This window comes from Cebus imitator, unplaced genomic scaffold, assembly GCF_001604975.1.
Source record: "Cebus imitator isolate Cc_AM_T3 unplaced genomic scaffold, Cebus_imitator-1.0 Scaffold79, whole genome shotgun sequence".
In the NCBI taxonomy this organism is placed as follows: domain Eukaryota; kingdom Metazoa; phylum Chordata; class Mammalia; order Primates; family Cebidae; genus Cebus; species Cebus imitator.
In genome coordinates, this window is record NW_016107394.1 from 6,104,781 (window position 1) to 6,127,948 (window position 23,168).

The 23,168-nt window shown below is 43.5% G+C and overlaps 2 protein-coding genes across 4 annotated transcripts in view; one reads left to right on the forward strand and one right to left on the reverse strand.

The window, feature by feature from the left end:
• Positions 1-15,422, reverse strand: part of THAP12 (THAP domain containing 12) — a 31,428-nt gene extending 16,006 nt beyond the window's left edge. Inside the window, exons 1-2 of one of the 2 annotated variants that reach the window (XM_017533029.2) lie at positions 15,040-15,422; positions 338-458 (exon numbers count right to left, since the gene is read on the reverse strand). In XM_017533029.2, the coding sequence (XP_017388518.1) occupies positions 338-458; positions 15,040-15,128 (210 nt within the window). In that variant the 5' untranslated portion in view covers positions 15,129-15,422. The remainder of the gene's footprint in view (positions 1-337; positions 459-15,039) is intronic. The other variant, XM_017533030.2, reaches the window with a different exon arrangement.
• A 50-nt stretch (positions 15,423-15,472) lies between these two features.
• The window catches only part of GVQW3 (GVQW motif containing 3), a 30,695-nt gene continuing 22,999 nt past the window's right edge, over positions 15,473-23,168 (forward strand). The window contains exons 1-2 of one of the 2 annotated variants that reach the window (XR_005201048.1): positions 15,473-16,957; positions 17,072-17,789. Coding sequence is in view for 1 of the 2 variants with exons in the window: in XM_037740140.1 (XP_037596068.1) it covers positions 16,128-16,592 (465 nt within the window). In the remaining variant the exon portion in view is untranslated. Of the gene's footprint in view, positions 16,958-17,071; positions 17,790-23,168 lie in introns of those variants that run through there. The other variant, XM_037740140.1, reaches the window with a different exon arrangement.

A 23,168-nucleotide genomic window follows, 5' to 3' on the forward strand; every position in this document is an offset into this window, starting at 1 on the left:
GTGTTTCTTTTTTCTTGAGATGGAGTCCCACTCTGTCGGAGTGCAGTGGTTCGATCTTGGCTCACTGCAACCTCAGGCAGTGTTTTGTTTTGTTTTTTTACATAAACCCTGTCACTGACCTAAGCTGGGTTGATAATTTCACCTTTTTAAAAAAGAAGCATACTAATCCCACTTTTTCTGAAACAATAAAAACTATTATGCTATGTAAACGCCACATCGTACACTTCATTAATTACACTCTAGAACATTAGTAGATAAATACTTACATTTCTAACCAGACAGAGTGACAGAGAGAATAAAAAGACAAACAGAGACACCAAGTTCTTCTATTACTCACAGTTCTACAGATCATAGAGGTCTCAAAATGTTTGGCACATAATCGATAATGTTTATTTAGCTGATCAGGTGTTTTATCTTCTAAGTCGGCTCTCCTACAATTCTCCACCCACTTCTGGCATCTGTAAATAAAACCAAAATACAATTATGAAAATGAGCTCACCATTTAAATTTCAGCCTTCAGTTTTAAGGCAAACATACATAAATAACAACAGTTCCCTGCTCCCCTCCCTGAAAACATAATTTGGAGAATTTGATTAATAACAAAATAATAGTTGGAAAAAATCTTAGAAATCATTTAGTACCAACACTTCAATTAGACAAGGTTAAGAAGTAACTTGCTTGGAGTCATGTACAAAAATCAGTAGCAGAACTAGAACTGAAACCTGCATCTTCCAAGTCCCAAGACATCAGAGAAGATTCAATCATCAGTAGTACAAGCAGAAAAGTTGCACAACCACAAGGCTAACAGCCTAACACTCCTTTCAGGATTTCATCTTCAACAAGCAAACAAAACAACACTGTCATTGTAGAAAATTAGCAGTTAGATGTTCTTTAAATAACTAGTTTCTAAGGGAAGCATAAAAGCTTTATTCATTTACCTTATTATGAACACAGTTTATTATCTACAATTATGTGTGTTGACTAGATTGCAAGCTCAATGAATGCAGGAACTATGTCTACACAATCTGATACACAGAAAGTGTTGAAGACAGGGAACAAGACAAAGTCCATGCGCTCTTGGTGCTTAAATACTTTCAGAAAAACTAATAATAATGCTTACTAAGCAGTTATTATGAGCCAGACACTGTTCTAAGTCCTTTCCAAAGATGGGTACTATTATTATCCCCCTTATGCAGATGAAGAAACCAAGGCATAGAAGTGTTAACTAACTTGATAAAGTTACATCTAGATCTTTCCCTCATTCCTCAAGTTTCTAAGAATAAAAGTTCTGCTGTGGATGAACTGTGTCACAAACTTTTCTTTTTTTTTTGAGACTGAGTCTTGCTCTGTTGCCCAGGGTAGAGTGCAGCGTGATCTCCACTCACTGCAACCTCTGCCTCCCAGGTTCAAGCGATTTTCCTGCCTAAGCCCCCAGAGGAGCTGGGATTACAGGTGCGCACCACCACGCCAGGCTAATTTTGGTATTTTTAGTAGAGACAGGGTTTTACCACGTTGGCCAGGCTGGTCTTGAACTGTGGATCTCAGGTGATCCGCCCACCTTGGCCTTCCAAAGTGCTGGAATTACAGGTGTGAGCCACCAGGCCCTGCCCAACATATTCCTTTGTAATTACATCACAGTATTTTTTTTTTGTTTTAACACTATTGTCTACCTCCCGCAACATACATGCCCCTGACACTTCTTTCTACTCTAAAAATGTAAAATCATGGTAAAATGCTATGATTTCTTTAAAAACTACACCTAAATTGTACAGCATTTCATTTGACCAACAAGTGTTACTGCTCACAGTAATGATGCCTAAGATGTTCACATTTTAATCACTTTTACACAGTTATACATTATGATTATAAACATGTCATGTTTCAAAATCCAAATATTAAGTATAAAAACTCACTATAAAATAATTTGCCAAACTGATACAGGTTGTTTGTTAAATTCTTAAATCTCTGGAGACCTTCCACATAGAGCAATACTGTACATACTACCTCTGAACTAAGTTGAAGCAGCTTTCTGATATCAACAGCAACTCTTATTCATCAAGAATAGAATGGGCATCAGGCAGAGAGCCTAATTAAATACACCTGTGTTTCAATACAAACTGAGACTAAATCTAGTGAAAGATGTGCAAGACCTCTAATAATTTTTTTTTTTTTTTTTTTTTTTTGAGACGGAGTGTTGCTCTGTCACCAGGCTGGAGTGCAGTGGCGCAATCTCGGCTCACTGCAGCCTCCACCTCCTGGGTTCAAGCAATTCTTCCGCCTCAGCCTCCCGAGTAGCTAGGACCGCAGGCATGTGCCACAACGCCCAGATAATTTTTTTGTATTTTTAATGGAGACGGGGTTTCAACGTGTTGGCCAGGATGGTCTCGATCTCTTGACCCCGTGATCCGCACGCCTCGGCCTCCCAAAGTGCTGGGATTATAGGCGTTAGCCACCGCGCCCGGCCTCTAATAATTTTTTTAAAGCAAACTTAAATGGAGGAATATACAAATTTATGAATTGGCACACTGAATTATAAAGATATCAATTATCCCCAAACCCATTTACTAATTCAATAAAATCACAAGCCCACTAAGTTTGTGAGAGTGAGCAGGAGAAAAAAATGACAAATTATTCTAAAACTTTTTATACATAAAGAACCAGGAATAGCCAAGATAATCTTGTGAGAGAGGAAGAAAAAAAAGGAGGTTGAAAGAATTACACTACCAGATATTAAGACTTATTGTAAAGCTTATCATGACAGTGAGGTATTGGTACAAGGACAGAACAATGAAACAAAATAAAACATTATGGATACTTAAAGGTAGCTCTGAACAGCAGCAAATATGGATCTTTCTTTTTCAATAAATAGGGCTGAGTCGGTTGAATATCCACATGAAAAAAATAAATCTTAACTCCTACGTGTACACCATGAACAAAAATAAATTCCAAGTGATTGTAAATCTAAATATAAAAGGTAAAACAATAAAGCTTCTAAAAGATAACAGGAGATTAACTTCATGACCTTGGAGTAGGTAAACATCTCTTAAGGCAACAGACAGCACAGAGGAAAAATTTATAAATTAGGCTACTGTAAAGTTAATAACTTTTCTTCATTAAAAGAATCCATTTAAGAGTGAAATGGCAGACCACAAAACGTAAGATATTTGCAATACATATATCTAATAATGGACTCACATTCAAAATATATATGAAGAACTCCTACAAATAAATAACCCAACACAAAAATAGGCAAGGGCCCTCGAACAGGAACTTTATAATAAAAAGGTTATACAAATGGCCAATTATATAGATGAAAATGATGCTCAATCTCATTTGCCTTCAGGGAAGTACTAATTAAAACCAAAACAAAATATTACTACATACCCACAAGAATCACTGCAATGTAAAAGAGGTAATACCAAATATTGGGGAGAAGGTGAAATAACTATGCTCATCAACAGCAAGACGGATAAATTGTGGTCTATTCATTCAATGGAATACTACCTGGCTATGGAATGAACAAACTACCTACAATCTCACAAACGTAATGTTAAGCAGAAGTCAGGAGTATATACTACATGATTCCTTTGATATGAAATCAAGAACAGGCAAAACTCATTTATAGTGATTGTTCAGAAAGAGTTAACACAGCAGACCTGAGGCTGTTGTCCTTAGAACAGCCTGTTTGTTAAAGACCTCGGGCTGGTATTTGGGAATTTGGTTGGTGAACAGTTCTGTACACACAAATAAAACTTTTCCTAACTGATAATGCAGCACACTATGCCTAGACTGTTTGTGCAAACAATATGATTTATGCTGAACACCTGCTATCCCTTCTGGGAATCTGGAATTTTATTATATGCCAGATAGAGACTGCCTATATGATCAGGCCCCAGTAAAAGCCTTGGACACCAGGTCTCTAATGCTCTTCTCGCCACAGAAACACGGCACATGTGGTGCTGCATTTCCATTGCCGGGGAAAAATGGGCTCTGGGTGACCCTTCATGGGAAGGAAAGAGCATAGAGAAGCCTATACATGGATTCCTTCAGACTGTGTCTGTGTCTTTTTCCCCTATGATCCAGATATGTATCCTTACTACAATGCTGCCATAAATCTTCCCTGTGAGTACAACCATATACCGAATCCTGTAAGCCCTTCTAGTGAATCCTTGAATATGGGGTGGTCTGGCCCTGCCTCAACGCAGTGATGGAACAGTAGATACATTTGGGGAGGGGTAACAACTGGGAATCGGCACAAAACAGGCTTCTGAGGTGCTCCTAATGTTCCGTATCTCAAACAATAATAAAGCGACATTCATTCTCCCTGTTCCCCCCAAAACCCAACTAATCCAAGGTATGTGAAGTCACAGTGGCTACCACCGGAGAGAATGGGATAATGGCTGGGAGGGCCACCGAGCAAAGAGAGTTTGGGATGCTATTAATACTCTATTTTTTAAAACTCCCGGTGAAATTATCATGGACATGTTACTCTGAAAATCCAACATGATGTACAGTTATCATTTGTGATCTGTGCATATGTTTTTTTGGGATTTTTTGAGACAGGATCTCACTCTGTTGCCCAGGCTGGAGTGCAGTGGTGTAATCTTGGCTCACTGCAGCCTCGACCTCCTGGATTCAAGCAATTCTCCCACCTCAGTCTCCCAAGTAGCTGGGACTACAGGTGTGCACCACTACACCCAGCTAATTCTTTGTACTTTTTGTAGAGACGGGATTTCATAATGCTGCCCAGGCCAGTCTCAAACCCGTGGGTCAAGTGATTGTCCTGCCTTGGCCTCCCAAGGTGCTAGGATTACAGGCATGAGCCACCACCACATGTAGTAGCCCTTCTATGTATATGTTTTTACATGAATAAAATTATAAAAATTATATATGACCACAATGTCTTTTCACATACATATGTGTATCATGAACATGTATATATACTTATATACATATATACCCACTTATATCACTGTCTCAAATTTTTACCAATGCCTACCCTTTCTCAGCTCCGCCCGTCATTGTTCTATTCCCTGTGCTCTAGATTCTGTGGACTTTGCCCTCAGCACAGTGCAATGACTCCCCAAATCCATCTGCTTCTCTCCATCAAGAACACTCTTGTCCAAGCTACCATAATTTACCTGGTCTACTAGTAATCTCTTCCAAACTCCTCATCTGCCCTTCTCTAACCCCTTTTCCATGCGGTAGAGTATTTTTTTAAAACCAATTTGAGAATGTCTCTCCCGTGCTTAAGCTTCTAGTGGCTTCTCATTACTCTCAGGATAAACAATTGTGTTCACTTCTATCCTAGGGCCTTCCCCATGCTGTTTATTCAGCCTAGTATGCACTTCATATGCACAGTTAACTATGACTCGGCCTTGAGATCTTAGCTCAAATATCATTTCTTTTTTTTTTTTTGAGACGGAGTTTTGCTCTCGTTACCTAGGCTGGAGTGCAATGGCACAATCTTGGCTCACCACAGCCTCCGCCTCCTGGGTTCAGGCAATTCTCCTGCCTCAGCCTCCTGAGAAGCTGGGATTACAGGCACGTGCCACCATGCCCAGCTAATTTTTTGTATTTTTAGTAGAGACGGGGTTTCACCATGTTGACCAGGATGGTCTCGATCTCTTGACCTTGTGATCCACCCGCCTCGGCCTCCCAAAGTGCTAGGATTACAGGTGTGAGCCACCGCGACCGGCCCTCAAATATCATTTCTTGAGGGAAACTTTTCCAGATTCACATGTGTACATATATGTGGGGGTATGTGTATGAATATGTATCCACATAGAAAACTCCAGGTATTTAAGACTTCCCACCTTTCCATATATAATATCTGAACTCTCTACATTTAGTTTACTATATTATTCCCACAGTGTAAACATGCCCTAATGTCTCCCATCTTAAAAACTCTCATAACCCTGATCCTCTTTATAGCAAAACTTGTTAAAGCATCCATTTGCACTGTTCCACTTATCCTGTTGTACTGTCTCCTTAATCAATACCAAGGAGGCTTCTGCTCTATCCCTTTTCCACTGAAACTGCTCAAGAAAATTAATACTGACCCATCCTGCCAAATCCAATGGTCACTTTCTGTATACATCTAATTTCATTTTTTAATGAAATAGAGTCTCATTCTTGTTGCCCAGGCTGCAGTCCAGTGGTGCGATCTCGGCTCACTGCAACCTCTGCCGCCCGGGTTCACAAGCAATTCTCCTGCCTCAGCTTCCTTAGTAGCTAACAGGTGCTCACCACCATGCCCAGCTAATTTTTATGCTTTTAGTAGGGTCAAGGTTTCATCATCTTGGCCAGGCTGGTCTTGAACTCCTGGCCTCAGGTGATCCACCCACCTCAGCCTCCCAAAGTCTTGGGATTACAGGTGTGAGCCACCTCAGCCTATCTTTTATTTCATTTTTAAAGTAAGGAAAAGAGGTGTCATTATGTTGCCCAGGCGGGTCTCAAACTCCCAGGGTCAAGCGATCCTCTTGCCTCAATTCCCAAAATGCTTGGGATTACAGGCATGAGCCACTGCACCTTCTGTACACACCTGAAAACCTTCAGCACTAGTCAACCATCACTGATGGTTGTTTTCTTCTTTGTTTTGTTTTTAATGTTTTTCTTCTGTTTGTTATGTTTTTCCCTCAATGGTTTCCTACTAATGCAGCATTTCTAAAAGTGTATTCCAAGGAATCCTAGTCAAAAAATTGTTCTTTTAAAAAAGAAAGAGGGTCTCAATCTGTTGCTCAGGCTGTAGCACACTAGTGCAACCATAGCTCACTGTAAGTTCAAACTCCTGGGTTTAAGCCATCCTGTTGCCTCGGCCTCTCAAAGTGCTAAAATTACAGGCACGAGTGACCATGCCCAGTCAGAATTGTTCCATAAAAAAAAGTTGGGGGAGGGGGAGCAGGTGTGGCGGCTTACATCTGTAATCCAGGACTCTGGGAGGCCGAGGCGGGTGGATCACCTGAGGTCAGGAGTTCAAGACCAGCCTGACCAACATGGAGAAACCCCATTTCTACTAAAAATACAACATTAGCCAGGAATGGTGGCACATGCCTGTGATCCCAGCTACTCAGGAGGCTCAGGCAGGAGAATCACTTGAACCTGGGAGGCAGGGATTGTGGTGAGCCAAGATCACGCCATTGCACTCCAACCTGGGCAACAAGAGTGAAGCTCCATCTCAAAAAAAAAAAAAAAGGACCGAGCATGGTGGCTCATGCCTGTAATACCAGCACTTTGAGAGGCTGAGGCAAGATGATCACTTGAGGCTAGGAGCTCAAGGCCAGCCTGGACAATATAGGGAGACCTTGTTTCTAAAAAAAAATTTTTAAAAATCAGTCGTGGTAGCATGTACCTATGGTCCCCAGTTACTTGGGAGGCAGAGATGGGAGGACTGCTTGAGACTGAGAGATGGAGACTGCAGCGAGCAATGATTGTGCCCCTGCACTCCAGCCTGGGAGACAGAGTAAGAACCTGTCTCCAAAAAGAAAAAAGGTTCCATGGTCAAATAAGTTTGGGCTATACATATTTCATCGTATCCTATTCTTAAGGTTTTAGACATTCCCATAGGGCCTTTAAAAAAGTTAGCTAACCTCTCTGTACCTACTATGATCATCTGTAAAGCAAGAACTACCTCAAAATTTACTGCAAGGGTAACATGTAATAATGTATATATAATGTATATATAACAGAAGTATGTAACAGAGCAGTGCCTGTTACAAAGAATACGCTATACAAGTACTGTTCCAGCCTGGGCAACATGGTGAAACCCTGTCTCTGCAAAAAAATACAAAAATTAGCCAGGCACGGTGGTATGCACCTGCAGTCCAAGCTACTTGGGAGGCTAAAGCAAAAGAATTGCTTGAGCCCAGGAGCCAGAGGTTGCAGTGAGTGGAGATCATGTCACTGCATTTCTGCCTGGGTAACAGTGAGACACTGTCACAAAAAAAAAAAAGTGGGGGGGGGGGGAGAAGAAGTACTATTATTAAAACTCAGCATTGTTTGGAGGATTAAATGAGTAGATATGAAAGTACTTTAGGCTGGGTGTGGTGTCTCACACCTGTAATCCTACCACTTTGAGAGGCTGAATAGGGAGGAGGACTGTTTCAGCTCAGGAGTCGAAGACCATCCTGGGCAACATGGTGAGACTGTGTCTCTACAAAAAATAAAATTAGCCAGGGTTTGTGATGGGCACCTATAGTCCCAACTGCTTGGGTGGCTGAGACTGGACGATCACTTGAGCCCAAAAGGCTGAGGCTGCAGTGGGCCATGCTCCTGGCACTGCACTCCAGCCTGTCAGAGTAAGACTCCTTAAAAAAAAAAAAAAAGGGCTGGACACAGTGGCTGACGCCTGTAATCTCAGCACTTTGGGAGGCCAAGGCGGGCAGACCACCTGAGGTCGGGAGTTTGAGACCAGCCTGACCAACATGGAAAAACCTCATCTCTACTAAAAATACAAAATTAGCCACGTGTGGTGCACATGCCTGTAATCCCAGCTACTCAGGAGGATTGCAGCAGGAAAATTGCTTGACGGGAGGCAGAGGTTGGAGTGAGTGGAGGCTGCAATGAGCCAAGATCGTGCCACTGCACTCCAGCTTGGGCAACAAGAGCCAAACTCCGTCTCAAAAAAAAAAAAAGTTTGAAATTTGCTGCTCACATTTTAGAGCAGCAATTCTCAAACTTCATGCCCCAGGATTCATTTGCACTATTACATTACTGAGGACCCGAAAGAGCTTTTGTTTATGTGAATTTTATCTAACAACATTTATCATAATAGAAATTAAAATTGAGAAATTTTTAAAATATTAATTCATTAAAATACCATCCTTATAATTTGTTAACATAAACAACATTTTTTTGTTCTGTTTTGTTTTGTTTGAGACAGTCTTGGTCTGTTGCCAGGCTGGAGTGCAGTGGCATGATCTCAGCTCATTGCAACCTCCGCTTCCTGGGTTCAAGCAATTCTCCTGCCTCAGCCTACCGAGTAGCTGACCACAGGTGTGCACCACCACACCCAGTTAATTTTTGTATTTTTAGTAGAGACAGGGTTTCACCATGTTGGTAAGGATGGTCTTGATCTCTTGACCTCGGGATTCTCCCGCCTCGGCCTGTAATACCAGGCATGAGTCATGGCACCCGGCCTTGAATAACATTTTAATAAAAAATTACATTTTCCAAAACAAAACGTTTAGTGAGAAAAATGACACTTCTTTATCTTCACAAATTCTGTTTAATGTCCAGCTTAACAGAGAACAGCTAATTTATTGCTATATGTTGCTTTGGCTGAAATACATGAAGAAAATCTAGCCTCACAATGATACACAGTTAAAAAGGTTATTACAATACTTCTCCCTTTTCCATGCAGTTATGAATTCTCCACAAGTGGTAGTTTCTTCAAGATTGGTTGCAATGTGAAATGTGAAACCAGACCAATGAGTTTTTCATGCCATAGTACATAAAAAAAATCCCATAGTCTATCTTGCACTTTCAGTAGATCTTTTATCCATGTATGTTCCTGTAAAACCATAAATTGGTCATTTGGAAAATATTAGTTCAGTGAGCTATACATACCATATAAATATTAATGCAATTCATTATACAATATAAAAAAAGATCACATCAGTATCATCAGTGATCTCACCAGAAAAGTCTTGAGAGACTCAGAGAGTCTTTAAGTATTAGAGACTTAGAGGACTCAGGTGTCCTCTCACAGAGGGAAGGACTGTCATTAGAATTTTCCAAAATTCTAATTTTCAACTTGAATGCTCAAATTATCAGCTGTTTTCCTTGAAGTGGCAGCCTTGTTTATTTCTGACAAAATGTCTACCGAACACCCAGATGTGAATAATCATATTTAGAAAATTCTAGAAGACACAATACACAAGTTATCAAAGCAATGATCCATCATGTTATGTAGCACCCCCAAAGTTCCACTGTCCACTCCTGAGAGACTGAATATGAAAAACGCAAATAATATCAGTGTTATTATGAAAAGTTTTGACATTGTGGACTCCCTGAAAAGTGTCGGGGAATGCTATGTTCTGGATGTCTTTGTCCCCGCAAAATTCACATTGAAACAATCCCAGTGCGGTGCTGTTGGGAGGTGGGCATCTGGGAGGTGACTTAGGTCATGTGGGGGAAGCCTTGTTTGCCCCTTCCACCATGTGAGAACACAGCAAGGCACCATCTAAGAAGCTGAGAGTGAGCCCTCATCAGATGCCAAATTTGCTGGTGACTTCATCTTGGACTTCCCAGCTTCCAGAACTATGAGAAATAAATTTCTGTTGTTTAAAAATCACCCAGTCTAAGGTATTTTGTTATAGCAGCCCAAAGGCACTAATACAGGCACCCCCATGAGTCCCACCCCCATTTTATATTTCACAAAGTAGAGTACACCAACTCTCAATCAGCCTTGATTAAATTGCCAGAAGAACCTTGGAAGCTCTCACCCATCTTGGGTGAGTGAGTACTAGCTAGCTGCCTGAGGAGGAAGGAGAGAGCAACCATCTCTAATCAGAACAATTCATTACCTCTACCTGTACCTTCTGGTTTAGGGAAGAGCTCCACTGTGAGCTGCCTCACAGTGGCAAGCCTTGGCATTAGGCAAGCCACCCAGGGGCAATCAAGATTTAGGCAGTATAGGCAGTGTTTCTTTTTTCTTGAGATGGAGTCCCACTCTGTCGGAGTGCAGTGGTTCGATCTTGGCTCACTGCAACCTCAGGCAGTGTTTTGTTTTGTTTTGTTTTTTTACTTAAACCCTGTCACTGACCTAAGCTGGGTTGATAATTTCACTTTTTAAAAAAAGAAGCATATTAATCCCACTTTTTCTAAAACAATAAAAACTATTATGCTGTGTAAACACCACACCGTACACTTCATTAATTACACTCTAGAAGTTTAAATTATTTCTAAATAGCTGTTTCTAAAAGGGTGCATGGAATTTATAACTGATGACTGGGAAATGTACTGTTTTAACAGCATTAAATATATTCATCTTTATTGTTAGTTAACAATGTTAGCTAGTATTTGAAGACTAGACTGGCAATGTCCCTTTTATCAACCTTTCCTACCACCTGTTTACAGAAGAAATGAGAGGGGTTAAAACTAATAACCCTAAAAATACTGTTATTAATTCAGTAACACCTCTGGAAACTACTTCTTTGTTATAACTAACTCTGGGGACAGTGAAAAGGAAACTATCAAATATAGCAGAACTTGAAATCATGTGGTACAAGGAGATTTAAGTTGGATAAAAAGACCTTGAACATATGTAAACAAGCCAGAAATAAAAGGAAAAACATTATATGATTCAACTTACATGAACCTAGAACAGGCAAATTTACAAAGACTGAAAGTGGATTTGAGGTTATCAAAGACTAGAAGGGCAGGGGAATGGGAAGTAATTGCCTAATGGTTACAGTTTTTGTTTGGGATAATGAAAAGGTTTTGGAAATAGTGGAGATGGTTGTACAACACTCTGACCATAACGAATGCCACTGAATTGTACACTTAATAGTTAATATAGCAAATTTTGTTGTATATATTGAACCAAAAGTTTAAGTTAATGTATACATCCCAAATTGTATATTTTAAATGGGTGAATTATATGGTATGTGAATTGCATCTCAATAAACATCCTTTTAAAAAGAAATTCCTGGCCGGTCGAGGTGGCTCACTCCTGTAATCCCAGCACTTTGGGAGGCCAAGGAAGGCAGATCCCAAGGTCAAGAGATCAAGACTATCCTCGCCAACATGGTGAAAGCATGTCTCCACTAAAAAATACAAAATTAGCTGGGCGTGGTGGCGCGAACCTGTAGTCCCAGCTACTCGAGAGGCTGGGGCAAGAGAATTGCTTCATCTTTCATGTGCTTGTTAGCCACTTGTATCTTTCCTTTAAGGAAAAAAGTCCTGTGCCTATTTTTAAATTGGGTTGTCTTTTTGTTGCTGAATTGTAAGAGTTTTTTTTTTTTTTAATTTTATTTTAAAGACAACCAAGGCAGCCAGTAAGAGTTCTTTATATACTCTGGTTACTAGGCCCTCATCAGTTGAATTACTTGCAAGTACTTTCTTCCATTCTTTTCACTTTCTTGGTAATGTCCTTTGATACACAAAAGTTTAATTTTGATGAAGTCCAATCAGTCTATCTTTCTATTTCATGAAATTTGATCATATCTAAGAATGTGCTGCCGGATAGGCATGATGGCTCACACCTGTAATCCCAGCACTTCGGGAGGCCAAGGCAGGCAAATCACCTGAGGTCAGGAGTTAGAGACTAGCCTGGCCAACATGGCAAAACTCCATCTCTACTAAAGAAATACAAAAACTAGCAACGCGTGGTGGTGGGCGTCTGTAATCCCAGCTACTTGGGAGGCTGAGTCAGTAAAATCTCTTGAATCCAGGCGGCGGAGGTTGCAGTAAGCCGAGGTTGTGCCACTGCACACCAGCCTGGGCAACACAGTGAGACTCTCTCAGAAAACAAAACACAAAACTAGAATGTGCTGCCAAATCTAAAGTCATGAAGATTTATCTGTATTTTTTTTTTCTAAAAGTTTAATGGTATAGCTCTTATAGTTAGGCCTTGATCTAAATAAAAGTATAGGTCATTTGGAGTTCATTTCTGCATATGGTATGATGAAAGACTTCCTTTTTTTCTCTTTTAAGACAGAATCTTACTCTGTCCCCCAGGCTGGAGTACAGTGGCACAATCCCAAGTCACTGCAACCTCCGCCTCTTGGGTTAAAGCAATTCTCATGTCTCAGCCTCCCGAGCAGCTGGGGCTATAGGCATGCACCACCACGTCTGGCTGATTTTTTTTTTTGGAGACAGTTTTGCTGTTGTTGCCCAGGCTGGACTGCAGTGGCATGATCCCGGCTCACCACAACCTCCGCCTTCTGGGTTCAAGCGATTCTCCCGCCTCAGCCTCCCAAGTTGCATGTGCTACCACATTCGGCAAATTTTGTATTTTTAGTAGAGATGGGGTTTCTCCATGTTGGTTAGTCTGGTCTGGAACTCCTGACCTCAGGTATCTGGCTGCCTGGGCCTCCCAAAGTGCCAGGACTGCAGGCATGAGCCACTGCACCCGGCTAATTTTTGGTAGAGACAGGGTCTACGTTGGCCAGGCTGGTCTTGAACTCCTGACCTCAAGTGATCCACCTGCTTCAGCCTTCCAAAGTGCTGGGATTACAGGCGTGAACCACCATGTGCCGGCCTAGACATCTATTCCGGAATATCTATCAGGCCTCTCAAACCCCAACCTGCTCTTCCCAGTCTTACCTATCCAGCAAATGCTCATGTTAAAATTCTTGAAATTGGCTGGGTGCAGTGGCTCAAACATGTTCTAGCACTTTGGGAGACCGAGGCAGGAGGTTTGCTTGAAGCCAGGAGTTCAAACCAACCCTGCCAACATAGATTTTTAAAACCTTGAAGTCGTCCTTGACTTCCCTTTTTCTTTTACAAGCCACCTCCAAACCATTAGCAAAACCTGTTGACTTCACCTTCAAACCGTATCTCAAATTTGCCACCGCCTCCTCTACCAATCTGAATTATTGCAACAGCCTTTTAACTAGTCTTCCGGCTTTCACCTTTGCCTCCCTACAATCTATTTAACCAGCAGCCACTGAGCCTGCTAAAATTTAAGTCTCTTCTCTAAACCATTCAAAGACTTGCTATTTCACTCAGAATAAAAACCATAGTACCTTCCAAGACCTACAATGTCCTACCCTACAAAATTTGCCCCTACCATACACACACCTTTCTGGTTTCATCTTACCTCTCTCCCAGTCCCTCCCCCTGGACTCCTGGCTGCCCTGTCTTTGCACTTACTGTTTCCACAGTCTGGAATGCTGCTGCCCAAGGTTATCTCCATGGCTGGCTCCTTCACCTGGTGTTTGCTCAAATTCACCTTCTTAGTAAGGTCTTCTCTAATCACTCGATTTAAAATAGCAATTGTGCGTCCCTTGGTACTATTTATTCCCCTACCCTCTAACCGTCGCTTATTTTTCTCCACAGTATTTATCATCAGCCGACACACTTTGTATTTTACTTGTTTATTCCCCGACCCCCCTCCAACACCAAAGGAATGTAATCTTCATGACAAAGGACTTCGATGTGTACATCTGTAACCCACATTGCTCACAATAATGCCAAGCACAGAGTAGACCTTCGATAATTATTGAAATAATTAATAAATACTGTAACATACTACATTACAATCCCCTGTTGCTGTACCTGTTCCCTTAATGAACTGAGAGCTTTCTGCAATCAGTAACACGCTTGTTTGCCCATGAATTCCCAGAACCTAACATCTGAGCTCGGCACATAGTAGGCATTGATTTTTGAACCAACAAGACAGGCCATGAAACATCTCGGCCTTTCAAACATGGTCCCTACGCTACCACTCCCTAAATATAAGTCAGTGTGTGGGGGTTATTTCAAGGAAGAAGTTCCAATACCAATTCCACGCCCTCACGCGTACACCCTGTTATACCTACAATAACCAAGTGAGAAAATGAGTAACGGTAACAGCCAGAAAATGAACCTTGAACCGTGCAATGACAAGTCCGAAGGAGAGAGTAGTTGTGACGAAAGAAGGCAGTGGGAATCAAAACAGAAACACCGTCCCGGGGGTGGCGGCAAGGAGAGGGAGGGACCCCGTGGCCACAACCATAGAGTCCTGCTCTCTTTTGACAGCTAAGGAAACTAAAGCCCAGAAAGGAAAACGACTCGCCCGAGGTCACATAGCAAGTGAGCCACGGCGAGAACCCACCGCATCCCGCGTCCGCGGGCAGCCCCAGCTCCCTCACGTTTGGGGTGGTGCCCTCTGCGCCGAGCCCCCGCCAGAGCACGTGCTCCGAGGTCCACTGACGCCCGCCCGCCGACGGCTCGCGGCCGCTTCCCCATCTCGGTCCAAAGCTGGGGTCGACGGCAGTGCGCTGCGCCCCCCTCCCACGCCCCTCTCAGCCCGGGAGCCCGCCTGGGGCCGGCGGCTGGCAGCGCTCACCGCCGAGGTGGGCCCCGACCGCCCGCTCCGCGCCCGCCGCTTACCTGGCCGGGTCCCGCGGGAACCTGAAGAAGGCCAGGTCGGACTGCGTGCTCTTCCGCGTGCAGTTGGGGGCAGCGCAGAAGTTCGGCATCGTCGCCCGCCTGCCGGCCGGCCCAGCCCTCCCCTCCCCGCCTCCTCAGGGCAGTCCGCCCGCCCGTCGGGGCCGGGGAGGGGAGCCGGGCCGGCCGGCCGCCTCTGTAGGGCCGGCGCGCGGGGGAGGGGCTGGCGGGCGGAAAGCCGCGAGGGCCAGGAGGGGTGCCGCGGTCCGAGGCCGGGCTGGAGACGCGGCTCCACAGTGCTGTGAGCGGCCGGGAGGATTTACCGCCGCCGCCGCCGCTGGTGCACCTCCCGCCCGCCCGAGACGCTGCCGCCTCCTTCCCACAATGCACCCTGACGCCCGGGGGTGCCCTCTCTTCCCTCAGCCTTCCTCCCCCGCCCTTCCTTTCCGCCTTATCCGCAGGCGGGCACGCGCAAGGAAGCGCGCCTGCCGGGGTGTGACGAAGCGGAGGCGGGACTTGGCGCGCGTTGCCTCAGTGCGACTGCGCACAACCTAATCCGCGGGGGAAGGGAATTGCGCTTGCGCGCCTGTCTCCCGGGACCCTAAAGTAGGCGAGCCTCTGGCTGCTCCGGTAGGTTTGGCGTGCGCGGGTTTCTGCAGATCTGGGGCGAGCTTGCACGTTACATCACCTATGCACCTCTCCTTGCTTGCTTAAGTTGCCACCACTTAGGCCTTTCTTGCAGAAATCGCCATATACTCTTTAAGGGCCGCGGAATCGGGGCGACCTTGGTGACTGATTGGCAAACTCTCGGCAGATGTGCGTGCACTGGTTGGATGCAGGCGTGGTTGTAGGAGATTTAATTTTTCCAGCTTTGCAACGACTGTTGGCCCTGTTAGCTTCCCAGAACGGATCTCCCTAGTCTCGACTGGAAGCTGAGGGACAAAATCTCAGAAAAGCAATTACTCTTTCCTCACCAGGCTTCTAAAAAAGCAAGAATAGCGATATGATTACACCTATAGTCCTATAGAAATTGATCTGCCTTTCCCTCACAATCGTGGCCTGTTAACGCTCCTGTGTAGTTCAGTGCCAGAATGAGTGACCGCTATTTAGAACAAAGGATTAGTATCAAATTTTGCGTGAAACTGAATAAGTCTGCAAGTGAGACCCACCATCTTTTAAAAGAAGCTTATGGGGATGAAGTCATGTCAAGGGCCAGAGTTTTTGACTGGCACAAAAGGTTTAAAGAAGGACGGGAAGATGTTCGAGATGACGCCCGAAGTGGGCGTCCAGTCACCCACAGGACAGATGAAAATATCCAGAAGGTCAAGGACTTGGTTTGTTCAAACAGGCAGTTAACTGTGAGGATGATGGCTGAAGAGTTAAATTTAGACAAAGAAACTGTTAGGCTCATTTTGAAAGAAAACTTGAACATGAAGAAGATTTCTGCAAAAGTTATTTCGGGTGTTTTGAAGGGTGAGCCTACACCACGAAAACTTGACTTTCAGTCGGATCTTTCAAAGGAAACTAGGAAAAATAGCTTATGTTTGAGGAAAAAGGTAACAGATTCTGAAACATGGAGTCATCTCCAGGGTGAAGCTGGTGGGGAAATGCCCCTGCCCGTATCCCATCCCAGAGTCCACTACCCTGCCAGCCAGCTTCTTCAGGCCTCATCTTCAACAAGCCTTCCCCCCAGGGTAGCTGAGAATTGGTTCACCCCATGGTGAGAGGAACGTGAGTTAGCTGAACCAGAACTAGGAAGCTGCCTTACTGTTAGGCACCTTCTTTGGCTGCTCACCTATTTTCAGTCTTTGCCACTCCTCCCTATATGTCATGGCCCTCCCCATTACTCTTTGCTGGACTGTTGGACCATCTTCCTTGCTCTTCTCCACAACTTTGAAGAACTTCTGGCTGTTGCCTTCTGGTACTTGCTTGTTCTTGATTTCTTTTTGCTCAACAAGTTTGGATTTCTTCTCTGCCCAGCCCTTAGCTTGTTGTGGCAGTCCTGTTCCTTTGTTCTCAACATTCTGCCTCAGAGGATCATGCCAGTGAGAAGTGAGGAACAGGATCTCCTGGAATCTGTATCTCTGTGCCCAGGGAGGCATGCTGTTCTGGGAGGACCCCAAAAGAAGGCTTATAGCTTCATCCTGCTTCGCAGTCAGGGCCTGAGGTATGGTACAGAAGGCAGTGGGATGCTGGTACTACTGAGCAGTGCTGGCCCAAGGGGCTGATCTGGCCCAGATGACTCAGTGGGAGCGCCTTAGGAATCAGGGGTTGGCCACCAATACTGATCTTCTCACAGGCCTACACCTCACAGAAGAGCTGGGTTTGCTTCATTCTAGTCCTGTGCTTTGGACCCCCATTCATTTGGATATCTCCTCTGCTGGAAGAGGAGGATCTGGTCCTAGAAAATATAAACCTGGGGACCCAGGCCTAAGCTGTGATGTGTGGGGAGGAAGACCAGGTGATTCTATAGACCCTGGATTAAGGGAGCCTGCTGCCTGTGTGTGGATTCCCATACAGCAGCCTGTTTTTAGTAACTATTGCCTATAGTTTTGAGAACTTGTTGTTTTTAGAACACTGCTGGACATTGACAATGTGGAAGTTATAAACAAGATCTCCAAGGGCTGATGGGCTTCTCATGGATGAGATGGTTCTCGAACTGGATCCATGAGGATGGGTATGACAGGGGACTGTGAAATTAGAGAAAGCAGGTGGAACAGCATGAGGCATCGAACCTCCATCAGTAGAAAATGATGACACAGTTGGCTAAAATAGCAAAGTTTAAAGAGGAAGATAATAGTGTTGCAGTGGATGAACAATTTGGGATAGTTTGCTTACTCTCCTATGCCTCCAACTCTATGCCAGTTGTTGATAAATTGCTTCTCCTGAGTCTGTGAATTGGTTTGTAACAACCAATTTGATATCTGATTTTTCAGTCGGAACCCCCAACAAGCAGATTCTGCAAGTTCAAACTCATTCATTTCTTCTCTTCCCGCCTTTGCCAGGATTTATGGAATGGAACTTTTCTCAAGTGGGCTCCAAGTAATACCACATAGACTAGTAACATTCAGGGGGCAGGAGTTTGGTAACAGCATTTCACAGAATTGGCCAGTGTCTGTTTTACTCAAGGATTTTTACGTATACCGCTCCTCTTAAACAATATTGCTTGAAAGTAGAGGCACAACACTTCCTTATTCATCACAGTTACTTTTAGTTCTGTTCTTTCATTTTCTCTACTCACCTGCAAAAACTACAGGTTCCTCATTAACACCTGTTCTTGTTGTGGTTGTTGTCGTTGTTTTGTTTTTTGAGATGGAATCTTGCCCTGCTGCCCAGGCTGGAGTGCAGTGGTACAATCTTGGCTCACTGCAACCTCCACCTCCTGGGTTCAAGTGATTCTCCTGCCTCAGCTTCCCAATTAGCTGGGATTACAGGCATGCACCACTACACCCGGTTAATTTTTGTATTTTTAGTAGAGACGAGGTTTCACCATGTTGGCCAGGCTGATCTCGAACTCCTGACCTCAGGTGATCCACCCACCTTGGCCTCCCAAAGTACTGGGATTACAGGCGTGAGCTACCACCCCTGGCCAATGCCTGTTAATTCTGAGGCACCTTGAAAGCTAGACCTTGTCCCACAAAGAGAAGATACTATATAAGAACTCTTAAACCAAGCCGCAGCTTATAGACCTTCAGCTCCTTAACTGTTTCTAGACATTCCATTTCAGGACCATTAAGTCTTCCTACATCAGATGTGGCTCTGGGTTGCCCGCAAGCACTTGGCACCACGGACACTGCACTTTAGGAACAAAGTCCCCACCACTAGTTCTTGCAGCTTTGTTGCTGAAAGTTATATTAATCCTTGCTGAGGCCAACCCAGTGGTAATTGCTGCAGATTTATATGCTTCTGGACCCAGGCCAGGATCCCACAACCCTGCCTGCAGGCATTGCTTCTAACCTGTTATAACCCAGAGGTCCTGAGACATCTTACTTCTGGGTTTGATTCCAGTCCTATGAACAGTGCTGGTGTGTCCCTGCCAGTGATGCTGGACCAAGACCCTTGCTGGAATATAGAGTACCAAAGCTATGCTGGTTCAGACATGGTTTAGACTCAGCAACCAGAAGCAGGTAATCAGGAGTGTGAATTCAAATGCTTCCAGGTGGCTGTAATGAAAAGGACTTATCCAGAGCAAACTGTTCACATTTGACTGCTCAGAATCTCTAAACCCAAGGGTAGAGCATGATCTAGGCATCCCCAAACAGGAAAGTTCTTATATGAGTACTCCTAATGTGCTCACCTACCAAATCCGTTTTGTTGCTGATCTACGTTTTGCCCTGGCCTACACCTTGCTACCTAGGCCTGTTGAGCTCCTGGTCCCATAGTCTCACACATCCAGCTATGTGTCTGTCATACCCCAGGCTCCCCTTAAAACAGCCACCTCTCAATTTATTATCCACCAGTTTGCTCTTACTCCTCTATTTCCTTGTTGCTTTGTTTTCTGGTCCCGGGTCACACCTTCATTAGCTGCTTTTGGTCACTTTGGTGTGCTGATCCTCAATAGACCTTTGGGTCATGGTTTTCCATTTAACTTACAACTCTTCTCTCTGATTTTTTGCATCCTTCTTCCAGCTCCCCACTTTAGCTGCTGAGTAAGGAAATTGTCTGCTCTAGCCCTGGCCCCAGGTTGCCTTCGTATCCTCAAGAAGCATGGTGGGGCAACATGGGGGGATGACGTGTTGATTTGTTTTTTTGTAAGGGGCATGAGCAGGGAAAGCTACCTCTCACCCGTAGCCACCATCAGTTGCACTCCCCAGAGGCACCCAGTATCAGCAGTTTCTCAAGGAGGCAATTTGGTTACCTCTGGTACCAAGAGTCATAAAACTTTTTCAGAGCTATAACATCCAAAGCCCATTATCCTAGCACCTGTATTTTCCCTGGCAGGAGAAGCTCCACCTAACCACAGGAGATCAAGCCTGGCTTTCTGTGGGATGTCAGGAAGAGAGCTGGCCATCTGCAAACTTTCTCAAGCTTAGCACAATTGGTCAGTGACTCTGTTTGACTTTTAGGTTGATCTTTGTCCCCACCCCCACCCCCATCCTAATTCAGAGTTCACATGGAATGTTTTATGCCACTGCTAAGAAAGAAATATATGCCTTCTGGGACAGATCATCCTATCACTGATTTTATGCAATTCTCCCCTTCCATCACCCCACCCTACCTTGCTCCATTTGCCCCACTAGTATTGATCAAAAAGAGAAAGAATAAGATGTTCACCGAATCTGTAACTTAGAAAAACATGTGGATGGTTCTGCTGTCTTCTGAATTCTGACCCTGACTGAGTCTTCAATGAAATGTTACCATTTGGGAAGAATGTTTACCTGGGACCTCCTTCCCAGAACCTTTCTCTCAGATCCATTTTTTAGTCAGTCTATACTTGCCTTTGGAAATGCCTGGATGCTAAATGACTTGAGGACACCTAATAAAGGAATGGGGTACTATTGGGGAATTGTCTGTCATTATGTTACAAATGCTGCTCAGCTTGCCTGCTATTTGCAGACATCATCACCAGCAAGTTTCACTAGGCTCTTTGGGATTGGGTCTCAGCAGGGTCCCATGTGACTCAATAAGAGCCTACCTTTGCTGCTAAACTATATGATATCCTGCCTTCTCCAATTGCTTCTTCTTCAATCAGCCCACCCAGATTTTACCAGGTGTTTATATCTTTTCTGAGACAACCATCATGTATTTATGTTCTTCAGCGTCTCCCCTTATCAGATCCTTGCAAACGTCATCCTAGTTGTATCACCCCTCTCCCTGTATTAATATCCAGAAACAAAAAAATCTGTATTGGGGAGCTATAGTACCTCCAGGTACTCACTTGGGTATAGCCCAAGGGTCAACAGACTTCTGTAAAGGAGTCTTTATGGGCCAGATGGTCTCTTTTTCCACTACTCAGTATTTTAATGTAAAAGCAGGCATAGCTGATACAGAAACGGATGAGCATGGCTGTTTCCAATAAAACTTTATAAATGGATACTGGAAATTGAATTTTATGTAGTTTTTACAAAATACTATTTTGATTTTTTTTTTAAATCCCTTTAAAAATGTTAAAAAGAGGCCAGGAATGGTGGCTCACGTTTGTAATCCCAGCACTTTGGGAGGCCGAGGCAGGCAGATTACCTGAGGTCAGGAGTTTGAGACCAGCCTGGCTAACATGGTAAAACCTTATCTCTACTAAAAATACAAAAATTAGCACGGTGTGGTGACGTGTGCCTGTAATTCCACTACCCAGGAGGCTGAGGCAGAATCGCTGGAACCTAGGAGGCAGAGGCCACAGTGATCCGAGATCTCACCACTGCACTCCAGCCTGGGCAACAGAGCAAGATTCCATCTAAAAAAAAAAAAAAAAAAAAATTGAAAAGAAATTTTTAGCTTTTAGGCCATAGAAAAACAGATGGCAGGACAAATTTGGCCCATAGGCCATAGTTTGATACAAACCCTGGTCTAATGTATACATAAAAATGACAGATGATTGATTATTTTCCATCAATAACATTAATGCCACATTGATCTGGCAGTGTCTAACAATTTATTATGTAGAAATTGTGGCCTAGGCACAGGAGTTCATGTCTATAATCCTAGCACTCTGGGAGGCTGAGGCAGGCAGATTACTTGAGGCCTGAAGTTCAAGACCAACCTGGGCAATGTGGTGAAACCCCTGTCTCTAAAATAAATACAATAATTAGCCTGGCATGGTGACACTTACCTGTAGTCCCAGATACTTGCGGGGCTGAGGCAGGAGGATCGCTTGAGCCCTGGAGGTCCAGGCTGCAGTGAGCCATAATCATGCTACTGCACTACAGCCTGGGCGACAGAGTGAGACCCTGTCTCAAACAAACAAAAAAAGGAAATTATGGAAAATTGGAGGGAATCTATAGAGCCAGGAGAGTAAACTAAAGCTGAATGATTGGCTGTTTTACCTTGAACACATTCTGGTTCACAAAATAAATTTTGTGCTTGTTTTTGACTGAAAATGACATTATAAAACCACCCATATTATTCCCTAAATATCAAAACCAGTGTTGGCAACACAAACTGATGCCAAGTTGCAACCAACAATAATAGAATGAACTGAAGGTAGTCCCAAAAATGCTTTGCCCATGGGCAGCATTTGAACAACCTTATGTTACTGCCTATTAAAGGGTGTACTATGGAGATGACAAAACTCACTGAAGTGTATTTTTTGCATGCTTGCAAATATACATATGTATTACAGATACATATGTGTATTTGCACCTTGCAACTGGTGCTGAGATGCGTCCTTTTAGGTAAGTATATTTGTTTTTCTCCTAGAGAGCTCTTTATTGTGTCACCTTTATTTAAACTGATTTTCCAAAGTTGTAATACAATCTCAGCATTGAACAGACCTTTACAAGAGTGTCTGATCCAGCCAGTCATGTTTCCTATGGATTCAGGAGTAACTAAACCCTACAGCTGGTGAAAGATTTGCATCTGAAAGAAGATTCTGTGTTAATTCACTCAACAAATTATTATTGAGTGGCTGTATGTGCCAGACGCTGTCTTGTGTGCCAGGATACAGCAGTGAACAAAATAGACACAGGCCTTGGATTAGATGGTCTGAAATCTAATTATATTACTTTTTACTCTTGCAAAATTTGTTCTGTGTGCACACAGTAACCCATTGTTAACTGCATACCTGGAAATAGGTATGACCATTGCCACATGCCTTTGTGCTCTGGTCTTGATGCCTCTCCATGCATTAATAATTTGAGGAATGCATGTTTCATTTAAATTTTATTATCCTTTAGACAGATCTCTATTGGTAGAAAAACACACTGGCAATGTTGGAAGTGTAGACTGGCAACAGTTTTCTGAAAAGCAATTTGGCAGTATCTATTGGGAGCTTTAAAAATGTTTATATCCTCTGATCCTCTAATTTCACTTCTGGGAATCTGTCCTAAAGAAATAGTCTAAAATATGGGCAAAATCGATGCTTAACAATCTTAAATTCCAACAGTAAAAAACTGGTTGAGTAAATTACAGTATGACTATACAGTAGAGTGTTGTGCCATCATTATAATTTATGTTTCTGAAGAGTATTTAACAGCATG